Genomic DNA, 12,183 nt, shown 5'->3' on the forward strand with positions numbered 1-12,183 from the left:
AGAAAGGTTAGGCTTCTCACAAAAGCATCATCCTCAAGAAATTTATCACATGCCTCCTTCCTTGCATCCCTGAAAGCTCTACCCTGAATATCCAAAGGGGTGATGTCCAGCTCCAAACTAGGAGGCACAAGAGGAATACCAATTTGCATCTCTACACTTGTTACTATGAAAGTATCTTCCTCTATTTGTTCTTCAACCTACCTTGAAGGTGAATAGGGCACATGTGGTGGTGAAGGACTTCTATCTGAATCTTCAAGATCAATGATCTTGACTCCTTTGAAAGGCTTAACTTGCACCTTTGGGGGAGGCTCTAGCTTCATTATCTTTTTACCTTTCCTCCTCACCAATTCTACACTGTCACTGCTACTATCTTCTTCACCACTTGTTTCTTCTCTTACCCTCTTTTGAGAGGGCTCATAAACAAGTCTCTCTTCTATTAGGTCATCCGTTATTTGAGGTAGAGGAGGTCGTGAGCCTAGCTATTGCATCCTTATTTGATGTGGTGTAAATAACTTGTCGAAATTCTCATATCCTCCTTTTAAAATTACAAAATATGGGATGATATTATAATTAGGGAAAATTGCTCCCTTGCTTATTCCCTTTAATTCCTTATCATGGATGCACCCTACCTGCCACATTACTTTAGCAAAACCCATTCTCAAAGGAACATTAAAAGGCAATATATGTGGCTGACCAAAGAAACCATAAATTCTAGTAACAGTGCTGACAAGATAATGTATGAAATCCCCCCAATTGTGCTCAATCTTCAAAAGTGACAACCTCTCCTTAGGTCTTACAAAATCATGCAACTCTATGGGGATCCTTGGTGGGTTCACTATAAATCTTTTCTTTAACCTAGAAGCAAAGTTGTTATCAAACCTTACAAAGCTAGCCTCATGTTTGTCCCAAGACATTCCATGCTCCAAAGCTGCACTGGAATTTTATTATTGTCAATTGTTCTTTTGAGGTTCAGAGTGCCTTCAAAGTAATCTGCATTCTGATACAAGAACATGAGCATAAGAAATGAGTACCGATAGAAATGAGTGTCAGACACTTCATTCTTAACATCCTGCAACCCTTCATGAATCTTCTCTTCAAGGTATGGGGCGAAGTCAAAGATCACTGTATAATCTAGATGCTGAATTTGCATAGCCATATACATGAAATCAGGTGGCATAACTGTAATTGGATTGAAACCCAAAACCTAACATAAAGAGAAAAAGGTATCCTAAAAATAAGGAGCAAAAGCACCAATGGGAAAAGGCTCCTCTGAACTAGGGCCAATATAGTAAGTTGTTTGTCTTGCTTTTGCCAAATGAATTGGAAGAAAGTGAGTTCTAATGAAACCTTTCATTCTATAATACTCTACCTTCAATTCATTTAAATCTACTTGTACCAGGTTAGCAGATGGTTCATACAAGTCAAAGATCTCCCGGAATTCCTCTCTCCTGATTGTCAGCAAAATCTCTCCTTCATTTCCCCTTATAACCCTCGAGACAGGGTCATATTTGTTTGCAATAGTCTTGAGCAAGTCAACATCTATGGACACATTCGGCACCACTAATTTACGCGTGTCATATTTCCAAACACTCGAGAATGGGGATTGTAAATTCCTCTGTTCATACCATAATTTGAACATATCTATCCTAGTCATTGGTACCCTAGCATCTGCCAAGTGGTACACTTTATCGGTCAACCCTTCTCCTAGGGTTTTACCATGAACAAATTTCTGCCCTTGGTACTTGTCATTAGTCGAGGGCTTTAATTGGTCGAGAAAATCATCAAAAAGATTTCTCTTCAAATATTCAGTCTGCCCTGGATGTTTTCGTAAGGGAGCCATCTTACCAGACTAGGGTTTCTATCACTTAACCACAAGAGGAAAAGGAAACTAGGATTCGACACAAAAATTTCAAGAACAACACAAAAATATGTGAATTCTTATCAAATTCTGAACCCTAGAACAATTTGTGAGGTTTTCCCTACAATTACTCACACAATTCACACTTCAATCATTCAAGGAACAAAGAAAAGGTGCTTAGCAACTTATTGCTTTGTAAATACCAGGCTAATTGCAATCCTTCACTGCAAGAACCTGTCTCAATCTTCTTCAACTCCAGGGATACCTTCTGAATCGCTATGAATCACTTTATGAATTGAAAATAGCTTTTTGATTGCTTTTATTATTGTTCTAGAATGAAACGCCACTATCTCATCCGCCATTACAACTCAAGCGAGTGAAAAAATGGCTCTAACTTGTATTTGAAATAAGTTTAAAACTGAACTGTCGATCATTTTCCATACTGGTGCATTGCACGATCATCTTTAGTCAATTTGAAATTGACCATCATATGTAGCAAGTGGGTCCACCCAAAGAATGACATGGCATATCCAACTCACCACTTACTCCTCCTCAGTCAGCAACCCCACCATTGACTTTTCCTAGCCCCCTGGACACGTGGCATCATCTCGTGATGTCACGGTCCTTAACCCCCTTGCATCTTCCTTCATGAGGTTACGAGGGCCACTCAATCTGTTCACACTTTACTCGTAAGCCGCGACGATCACTTAACAATGGTCGCTAACTCTCGAGCATTTCTTGGATCGGGATTAAAACACCATTGTTCAACTTTACCACGTGTGGAAACATGCACCTTTAGTAATTCAGACTTTACTTGTTGAGAATCAATAACATCAAAGTTTTGAAAAGTCAAACCGCCAGCTTAACCTTCCCCGCCTTGGACACGTGGCATCATCTCGTGATGTCGCGGTTCATAATCTCCTTGCACTTTCAACCGTGGGGTTGGACGAACTGTAGGATCTGCTCGCAGTTTACCATAAAGTCACCGACAAAAATATATATAAGACTTTAGACTTAGGAAAATTTGGGCGCTGGCAGAAAAATGTTAAACGAGACCCGCCTAGAATAACTTTACGTGAAATCTTTGGAAAATATAAAGGGGTCGACCGAAAACAACTTAATTCCTAGGAAAAACAATGGCCCTGCCAACGATAACAAACCCTTGGATTAAGTGGAGAAAAGGTAACGCCAGATTATAATAGGCTAAGGGTTTTTAACAGAGATTTAATAAAAAATGCATAAAAACCCTAAACCCTAAAGCCTAAGGGTAGGAATAGAGAACAAAATAAATTCCACATATGCAAAATTGATCTACAAAACTATGAGAGCAACCCAACTCATATTTAGTCAATTTACATCAACACATTAAAAGTTGCAATTTTGAAATACAATTTAAAAATTATGATCAAAACGATAAATAACTATCTTTCAACCATTAGAATTAACTAAATACAATCATTTCGATGTTTTCAAGTTTCAAATACTTTTACATGATCTATACTAGCTCTTAATTAAATTAACTGGTTAAAATAATTTTTTATCTATTTAAAATATTTGATTAAAATTATTGTTTTATGAAATCTAAACTTAAATGTTTGACAAGTGGCAAATAACATCCCTGGTGGGGCAATCTTTAACCCCACCCCATTTTCACCTACTCAAATATGCAAGCCTATAAATTAGGAGCATCTATTTTTTAGAAAAAGATTCCAAATAATATTGTATAACATCCCTAAACTAGTGGGACAATCTCTAACCCAACCCCATTTTCACCCTCTCAAATATGCAAGCCTAAAAAATAGGAGCTTCTATTTTTTAAGAAAAGATGCAAGCCTAAAAAATAACCATTTTCACCTCGTAAAATATGCAAGCCTAAAAAACAGGAACTTCTATTTTTTTAAAAAGATTTCAAATAATTTTTATTTTTAAATAAGAGCTTCTATTATTTGGAATCTTTGCCTAAAAAATAAAAAATCCTATTTTTTAGGCTTGCATATTTGAGTGGGTGAGATGTTACGTGTCACATTTAAAATATGTTTTGGAGAGTTTTTATTGTGCACATAATAAGACAAAAGATTATAGTGAGACCACTTGCTGTCACTTGTCAAACATTTAAGTTTAGATTTTCATTAAAAATATGTTTTTGGAAGAAAAATGTTTTTTTTTACATATTTTAAAATATGTTTTGGAGAGTTTTTATTGTGCACGTGATAAGACAAAAGATTATAGTGAGACCACTTGCTGTCACTTGTCAAACGTTTAAGTTTAGATTTTCATTAATTAGGCTTGCATATTTGAGTGGGTGAGATGTTACGTGTCACATTTAAAATATGTTTTGGAGAGTTTTTATTGTGCACATAATAAGACAAAAGATTATAGTGAGACCACTTGCTGTCACTTGTCAAATGTTTTAAGTTTAGATTTTCATTAATTAGGCTTGCATATTTGAGTGGGTGAGATGTTACGTGTAACATTTAAAATATGTTTTGGAGAGTTTTTATTGTGCACATAATAAGACAAAAGATTATAGTGAGACCACTTGCTGTCACTTGTCAAACGTTTAAGTTTAGATTTTCATTAATTAGGCTTGCATATTTGAGTGGGTGAGATGTTACGTGTAACATTTTTAAAATATGTTTTGGAGAGTTTTTATTGTGCACATAATAAGACAAAAGATTATAGTGAGACCACTTGCTGTCACTTGTCAAACTTTTAAGTTTAGATTTTCATTAAAAATATGTTTTTGGAAGAAAAATGTTTTTTTTTACATATTTTAAAGTATGTTTTGGAGAGTTTTTATTGTGCACATGATAAGACAAAAGATTATAGTGAGACCACTTGCTGTCACTTGTCAAACGTTTAAGTTTAGATTTTCATTAATTAGGCTTGCATATTTGAGTGGGTGAGATGTTACGTGTAACATTTTTAAAATATGTTTTGGAGAGTTTTTATTGTGCACATAATAAGACAAAAGATTATAGTGAGACCACTTGCTGTCACTTGTCAAACTTTTAAGTTTAGATTTTCATTAAAAATATGTTTTTGGAAGAAAAATGTTTTTTTTTACATATTTTAAAGTATGTTTTGGAGAGTTTTTATTGTGCACATGATAAGACAAAAGATTATAGTGAGACCACTTGCTGTCACTTGTCAAACGTTTAAGTTTAGATTTTCATTAAAAATATGTTTTTGGAAGGAAAATGTTTTTTTTTTACATGTTTTATCGGTGCATATAATATACAAGACAAAAATATTATATTGAGACCACTTGCTTCCATAAATTTCGGAACTGAAACCACAAAATTCATGAGACCAGAAGCTTTAAAACATTTCCATTTTTAAATTTTTTATTATTAAAACCCTAACCCAAATTAGACCATTAAATAAACAGCCGGATGGGACCATTGCAGTATACTTCAGAACGGACGAATATTAAGACAAAGCTGTCATTGGATCTCCCAAAAGTATGCGATGCGAACGAAGATCAACAAATGGACAAAACCTCTGAGGTGATACAGACTAAATTATGACAGGTGCTTTAGTTAAATATGCACGTTCATCAATCCTTGGTATTCATTCTATCGTTGAAGGTTACACATCAGGTGGGTGAGGGTAGTTCATAGCTGTGAAGAGAAATGAGCATTTTCAGCTTCATATCATGGAGGGACTGGTCTCTGCAACTCTACTTTATCTACTGCGGTATGACTTCCCAAGTGATTAAAGTGGACACAACCACAGAGATGCACTGTTGGGTGCCCACAACACCATCTCCCAAAAAGCCCACCCTTGTTTTGATTCATGGCTTTGGAGCCAATGCAATGTGGCAGTGGTATTTACAGATCAGGCCCTTACTGCACAATTTCAATGTCTATGTGCCTGACCTTGTTTTCTTTGGGAAGTCCTATTTCACTGGGAATGAAAGATCAGAGTTTTTTCAGGCAGAGTCTGTGATGAAGCTATTGAAGCAATTGGGCGTGACCAGGTTTCATTTGGGTGGGATTAGCTATGGTGGGTTTGTGGCGTATAGGTTGGCTCATCTGTTCCCTGACTCTGTGGAGAAAGTTGTTATTATTAGTTCTGGAGTGTGCATGGTGTATGAGGATAAGGATGAGCTTTTTAAGAACAATGATTCTCTGGTTGTGGCTGACATCCTTCTGCCAAAGACTCCAGATCATCTGAGGTTACTGATGAAGTTTTCATTAAACAGGCCTCCTACAATGGTTCCCTCGTTCATTCTCCAGGACTTTATCAATGTGGGTTATTTATATATTTCTTTTTTGCCATGTCATTGTCTAAATTTCAACTATCAAGCAAATTATTCAGTTTACAACGTGTGTGTTTTCAGATGTTGGAGCATTTATACAATTCCTTTTCTTACTATATTTTATTTTTCAACTTTTATTAGTATCTGAAGCAGTTTAGTTAGCTTATACTTTATATTTCACATTAGGGACAGACTCTTCAATTTTTTGGAGGAATTCTTCATTCATCATGAACCTAAATGGAGCAAATTATTCAACCTTCTCCATGTTCAGAGTGCATATCAATGTGTTGCCCAATTTTTTAGGCCTCTGAAAGCCTGCCTTCTAGCATACATCTAGTGGCTCGTCATCTGTGCTATTTTGATTTCCCAATAACACGACCAAAAGATTACTTAGCAACTAGGTATGGGTAGTGAATGGCGCAAGATTGTAGAAGCATCCTTAGAGTGGAGCCAACTAAATTTTTTGTTAGGTGTCTGCCATTCAATGTTTGGATGCAAATCTATAGGCCGCATAGTTTGTTTCTAATTAAATAGGGGCTTTTGCACCATGGTGGCATCTGCATATTTCCCTTACAGAATAACTTTCAATCTAGGCTCTGTTTACAATTTTCTTCGTATGTCTATCTGGTTCCAATTTTTTGTTTTTCGTATAGCTCAAAACATACAAGCTATAAACACAATTTTAGCTCTATGGGCCTGTATGAGCTCATTCTTCTGCTAGGTGTTCTGTTTTTTCTTAATTGGTATATCTCAATACACTGCATGAAATACAATGTTAAAGCCTTAATGTCTCTTATTCTTCAAGATCTTGTTTAAATTTCTTCAGTTTTATATTTTACTCATTTGGCTACTTCAATTGCGTTTATATTCAGCTACCTCCTAATGAAAGGTATGGTCTTCGAGACAGGTAATGTACACTGAACAGAGGGAGAGGAAAGTAGAATTGTTGCAACATGTGGCTTTTAGCAAGGAAGGAGCACCACCACTTCCTGTGTTAAATCAGGTATTTGCTATTTATTAGTTGAGAAATTCAAGTCTCTTTCCAGTTTTATGATAATAATTGTTGTCTACTAGTTGATCTAGTTCCTATGATCAATTCTAAAACCCTCTAGATCTCATCCATACCTTACATAGTGTGTTGTTTTTAAACATAGTGTAAGAAGCCTTAAGATTGCAAAGAAACAAGAAGAAACTCAATAGGGACAAAAAGGGCGAAATTCTCTAAAGAAGTTGAACTGCAAGATTTTAGTTTCTAACCACCGAATGAATCATGTAGCAATAATAGAAATGAGCAAAATGGAAAAGGGTCTTAGGCCTTGCAGACCACCAGCTGAGTATGGGAAGATGCTTGCAGCCAGTCAAACACAAATAAGGCATGTCAAAGAATAGGAAAACTAGATAGCACAGGTAACTGATGTTAACTAGATGTTTGTTTTGATGACGCATGAGTAGTTTAATAGAATTTCTAGGACTCGAGCGGCGAGACTCTGGATATATAGCCAATCTCTGTATGTTTGTTAAGTAACTTCTGGAGATTTAAGGAGATACTGAGAAACAAACAACATCGGCAATCTTATGACTTGTAGATACCACAAGGAATGAATTGGTTGTTGAGAGGAAACTTGTTGGGACAAAACCATAGAGCATAATCTAAAAAGTGAGTAAATTTGAGTGAGAAGAGTTCTCAATGTTGAAATATAGCTAGGTCGTATCCCTTGATTGGGCCGACCTAGCTTGGTAAATGTTTGATGGGCCTACTTATGTGATTATATTATGTAGCTTGTGAATGTTAAAGGACAGGCCCTATTTGGGCGCTCAACTTGTGTAACTTGTAATTGGGTCTGGCCCTAAATGGGCATTGTAATTTGTGATTCATGCTGGGCTCTAAATGGGTGATATAATGTAACTTGTTGATGTGATAGGGCTGACCCTATAATGTGTAACTTGTAATTATTATGGGTCAGACCCTATTTTGTGCGCCAACTTTAGATGCCTTATAAATTTACTGTAAAGGCCAACCTAAGTCAAATAGGATGTAAAAGCTCATATATATTCAAGGCAATGCAAGCATCAACACAACATATACACACTTAGCGAATTACTCTGCAAGGTTAGCGAACTTCTATTGTATGTGATCTGCAATTTCCTTCATTGATCAGCATCCGTGATCAGCAAATCTGGAGCTGCACTCTAGGGCAGTGAATGCTTATCAGTCAGCGATTTGTCTGCTAGGCTGGGCGAAGATCTTCTGGGCTGCCGAATTTGCCTTAGGTCTGCTGGAGAGTGTCAAGGCTGCCCAAAGGCTGTCTAAGTTTGATAGCGATCTGCACATCACCCTGACTTCCAGATTAAGACAAGTTTTGCTATAGTTGATTTATGCCCTAAAAGGGTAAACTTGTAATCTGCTTAATCAAATCAGATCTGAGATTATTGTTGCTGGGTTTTTCCTCCAAGAGGGAGGTTTTCCCAAGGTATCACTGTGTTATGTGTGCATTTGTGTTTTCTTGTTTTTTACTGTCAATCGGATTGCTAAGTTTAACATAAAACTAACACTCAACACCTCTTGCTTTCAACTAATCATTCATTTATGGAGCAACCATTACAGATATAGCATGTTTTCCTACATCACTGATAACTGATAAATGAAACCCTTCAAACTTGCATCCATTTCTCAACTTCCAAATAATATGAAGGATCTCAATTCCAACAATTTGTGCTGATACAACAAAGCCATATCACATTTGTTTCACCAAAATTGATGTCTCCCAAGATGGAAGCATAAATGATAAATAATTGCCGTTATTGCATAAGCAGTCCAGAATTACGGATATGTCACATCCAATAAGCATCTATATTGTTTGGTTGGATATTTCACATTTTTTTGTTTTACAGGTGGATTTGTCCAATATGGAAAATGTAAAGAGAGGACCTTCAGAACTATCTAGGTGATTTGATACGATACAACTGCTAGATAGCAAAATAGTGTTTGATGCTTTGGAGAACCTAAAGCCTGTACGTTTGTCTTCTTGAACTGAAGAAATGAAGTATTATTATAGCAAAGAGACCAAAATTTTTGGATCAATTTTACTTCTTTGGGCTAACGTTAATCCCCTAACCTTGGGCAATACCAATTTTTAGTGTGTGTCATCTATTTAGTAATATCAAAAGGTCTAGTATCTAGTCTATTTTTCTTATTTTGCCTTTGGTTCCTTCCGTTTTGCTTTATATCTTTTTTTTGGCACAAGCTGTGAAGGTTTTATTCCCCCCTTAAGTATTTAAAAATAAAAACATGAAAGGAACTTACACTTTTTGTTGCTGTGGTGATGCCAGGGCTATTGACAGAGGCAAATGATCTTGTCTATTTGTCAATATTATTATATTCATCTGGAGAGAGGTCATAACCACTTTAGCTTCTTTTAGTAGCTCAGTTGCTTCCTTTTCAAACTAAGCCTCACAGATAATTTGAGCTCCTGGGGAGATCATCTCTGGCTACCTGATCCTCAAGTGCATATGTATCCCTGTTGCATTATGAAGTGCTCGGGCCGGAGAGGATTGGGAACTGAAAGATGTTATTGGAATAGATTCCCGTTGCTTTGGAATTGTCTCAGAAATTGCAATTTGACGTGCTAGATTCTTGGTAGGCCTTGAGCTAGGTGGTAGTGGCAACAGACAAGCCCATACAATATTGCCTTCTTTGTGACATCTAAAGCATTTCGTTGGGAGGCTAAACGATTCATCCGATTATGTCCTTATTAAAATTCCATAAGAAATTATAACTTGATCCAGCAAAGTTCCATAAAAGTCTACTTCTAGACAAACTCAAAGCATACACTTGCAGACAAATTTGTACAATGTTCAAATAATCTTTTCTGCAAAATGCTAACTGTAGAAAGGAAGCCTATCAAGGAGTTGCTCTAAGACTGGACAATTGTTTCTTGTTTGGAGCGATATGATTAACTAGAAGAGATCTTTATTACATTATCAAGGTCTTGTCAAGAATGGAATTCAACTTTTTTACATTGAATATTTTTGCAGGAAGACATATTATCAAAGCTTTTCTGGATAAATTTTGTACAAGCTATTGAAGCCTATGTCTTAACATTTTGAGTGATCTATCTCAGTAACCAAACATCATTTATTTCAAGATGAGTGAGGTAGCTCACATGAAATGTCAGATGAAAGCTTTAATAGCTTCTAAGCAGTTTATCTAGAAAAGTTTTGTCAAGAATCCACCTTCTCAACAGAGACAACATTGTAAGATATCCATCGTAATGCTGGAAAGTTCTTAATCGCAAACAGAGGAGCCTTAGTTGTTGTCTATCCATGCCTATTTTCTTTTAGAATATGGCCTATAAAGTAGATTACCACAGTTAAGCATGTGGTGGACTGTTAACAGTGTTCTTTTCTTCATCTAAATGTCACACATAGACTTGGTTTCTTGGATGCTGAAATCTCACAATTTATATAGTTTGGCCATCTCAACCCCAAAATTCCATGCATCTGATAAATAGGCTTATTACGTTTGTGCTTTGCTTGCAGGAAACACTTATAATATGGGGTGCTGATGACCTTGTTTTTCCACTGGAGCTAGGGCATAGGTTGAAAAGGTAATTTTTCCTATTCGGTTTCCTATACACTCATGCACTTGTACTATTACTAGCAAGAGGTCATTAATGTGCTCATTAAAAGCTAGTTAAGGGTTAAACCTGGTATCTTTGTGCAGGCATCTGGGTGACAAGGCCAAGTTGGTGGTGTTAAAGGAAGCTGGACATGCTGTTCAGTTGGAGAGTCCACATGAATTCAATAATGTGATAAAGACATTTCTTATTGGTTCCTCTCTATAAACTTCAGTTTCATTGCAAAAAGCATTTCTTCACATTTAAACGCTAGTAACTTCATGTAGCATCTTGTGAGGTAGAATTAATGACTGTACCAAGCCTATTGGCAAAGCTTTTGATTATCTCAGCCTTCGATCTATGGGAAATTCATGGCACTTCTTATGAAAAACAAGACTCTAAATTCTCTTTGATTCCAAAACAATTAAAAAAATAATCCAAGGCAACTTTTACCATAAATTTTTGAGGTCAAGCACTATAAAGGCAACAATTTTAAAGTTGATCATCAATTAATACGGAGGGTTTCTATATTCACCCACTAACATATAAATCCACAGTGGAATCTGCATTCCTTTGCTTTCAGAAAAGCTCACAAGACAGAGTGGGGATCGTTGATGATGAGACAAGGTCTATCATTATACAAACAGGGAAGTGTGATGACCGAGAGAATTCACTGCTGAGGTGGTGGATTGTATATGCAAGGTAAATCAATCTGTGTATTGTTTCACTAAGGTTTCATCATCAATGTTCGGCCCACTGCTTTTGATCAGATGTGGGTTCCAGTATGGTTGTGTAATGACTTGGAGTTTTGGATGGATTCCCTCCATTGGGCCAACTTTTTTGGTAGTATGTGGAGTAGGGGATTCCTCTAAGAGGTTCCTTTTACCTCATTACTGTCTAGTGTAAGATTTACTTTTGAGTTGCATCGATCTACTTTGATCTTTTTTTAATATTAATATAATTTCATTTCATTTTTTTGAAAAGAAAATGGAGAAGCTCATGGCACCCATAGATTCAGGATTATCTAGGGCTTCTTCCCAAGCAGATAGAATTTGTTGTTTGGAGCAAGGTGGTGTGGTCGCCGAGAGCAGTTTAAAGTTTAAACTGCATTAATGAGGTTGGTCCCTTCAGAGAACCAAAAATTGCAAGCTTACCCTGAAGTTGAATGATGAGCTGAGTTAAAGTGAGCTGAGAGTAGAATTGCTGCCTCTGGAAGCTTCAATGACTGCTTATGGTGACCATATCTCTGAATTGGAGAAGGTTATTGAAACATGAAACCATAAAGCACAACACACACAAGAACACCAAATTTATGTGGAAAACCCAAGAAGAGAAAAACCACAGTGAGAATCACATTCACAATAAGAATAACATGTTATAATGTTTTAGGCTCAAGGTCAATGAAGCTCATTGCACCTAATTGGACTTGTAAAACTAAGGCACAC

At 36.4% G+C, this 12,183-nt stretch overlaps 1 protein-coding gene across 1 annotated transcript; it reads left to right on the top strand.

The window, feature by feature from the left end:
- The first annotated feature begins 5,257 nt into the window (after positions 1-5,257).
- LOC131050817 (uncharacterized) lies at positions 5,258-11,082 on the top strand. Its single transcript, XM_057985104.2, has 4 exons — positions 5,258-6,111; positions 7,030-7,125; positions 10,662-10,729; positions 10,846-11,082. Exons 1-4 carry the CDS (start codon positions 5,494-5,496, stop codon positions 10,964-10,966), a joined length of 903 nt encoding a protein of 300 aa, XP_057841087.1. The 5' UTR covers positions 5,258-5,493; the 3' UTR covers positions 10,967-11,082.
- Positions 11,083-12,183: the final 1,101 nt, after the last annotated feature.

This window comes from Cryptomeria japonica, chromosome 2 (genome assembly GCF_030272615.1).
Source record: "Cryptomeria japonica chromosome 2, Sugi_1.0, whole genome shotgun sequence".
Taxonomy (NCBI): Eukaryota; Viridiplantae; Streptophyta; class Pinopsida; order Cupressales; family Cupressaceae; genus Cryptomeria; species Cryptomeria japonica.

Excerpts from the sequence above, each read along its gene's own strand:
- LOC131050817 (XM_057985104.2), top strand. The coding sequence starts at position 5,494 with ATGAGCATTTTCAGCTTCATATCATGGAGGGACTGGTCTCTGCAACTC. Across the intron at positions 7,126-10,661 it reads CACTTCCTGTGTTAAATCAG|GAAACACTTATAATATGGGG; the intron begins GTATTTGCTATT and ends CTTTGCTTGCAG. Across the intron at positions 10,730-10,845 it reads CTAGGGCATAGGTTGAAAAG|GCATCTGGGTGACAAGGCCA; the intron begins GTAATTTTTCCT and ends ATCTTTGTGCAG.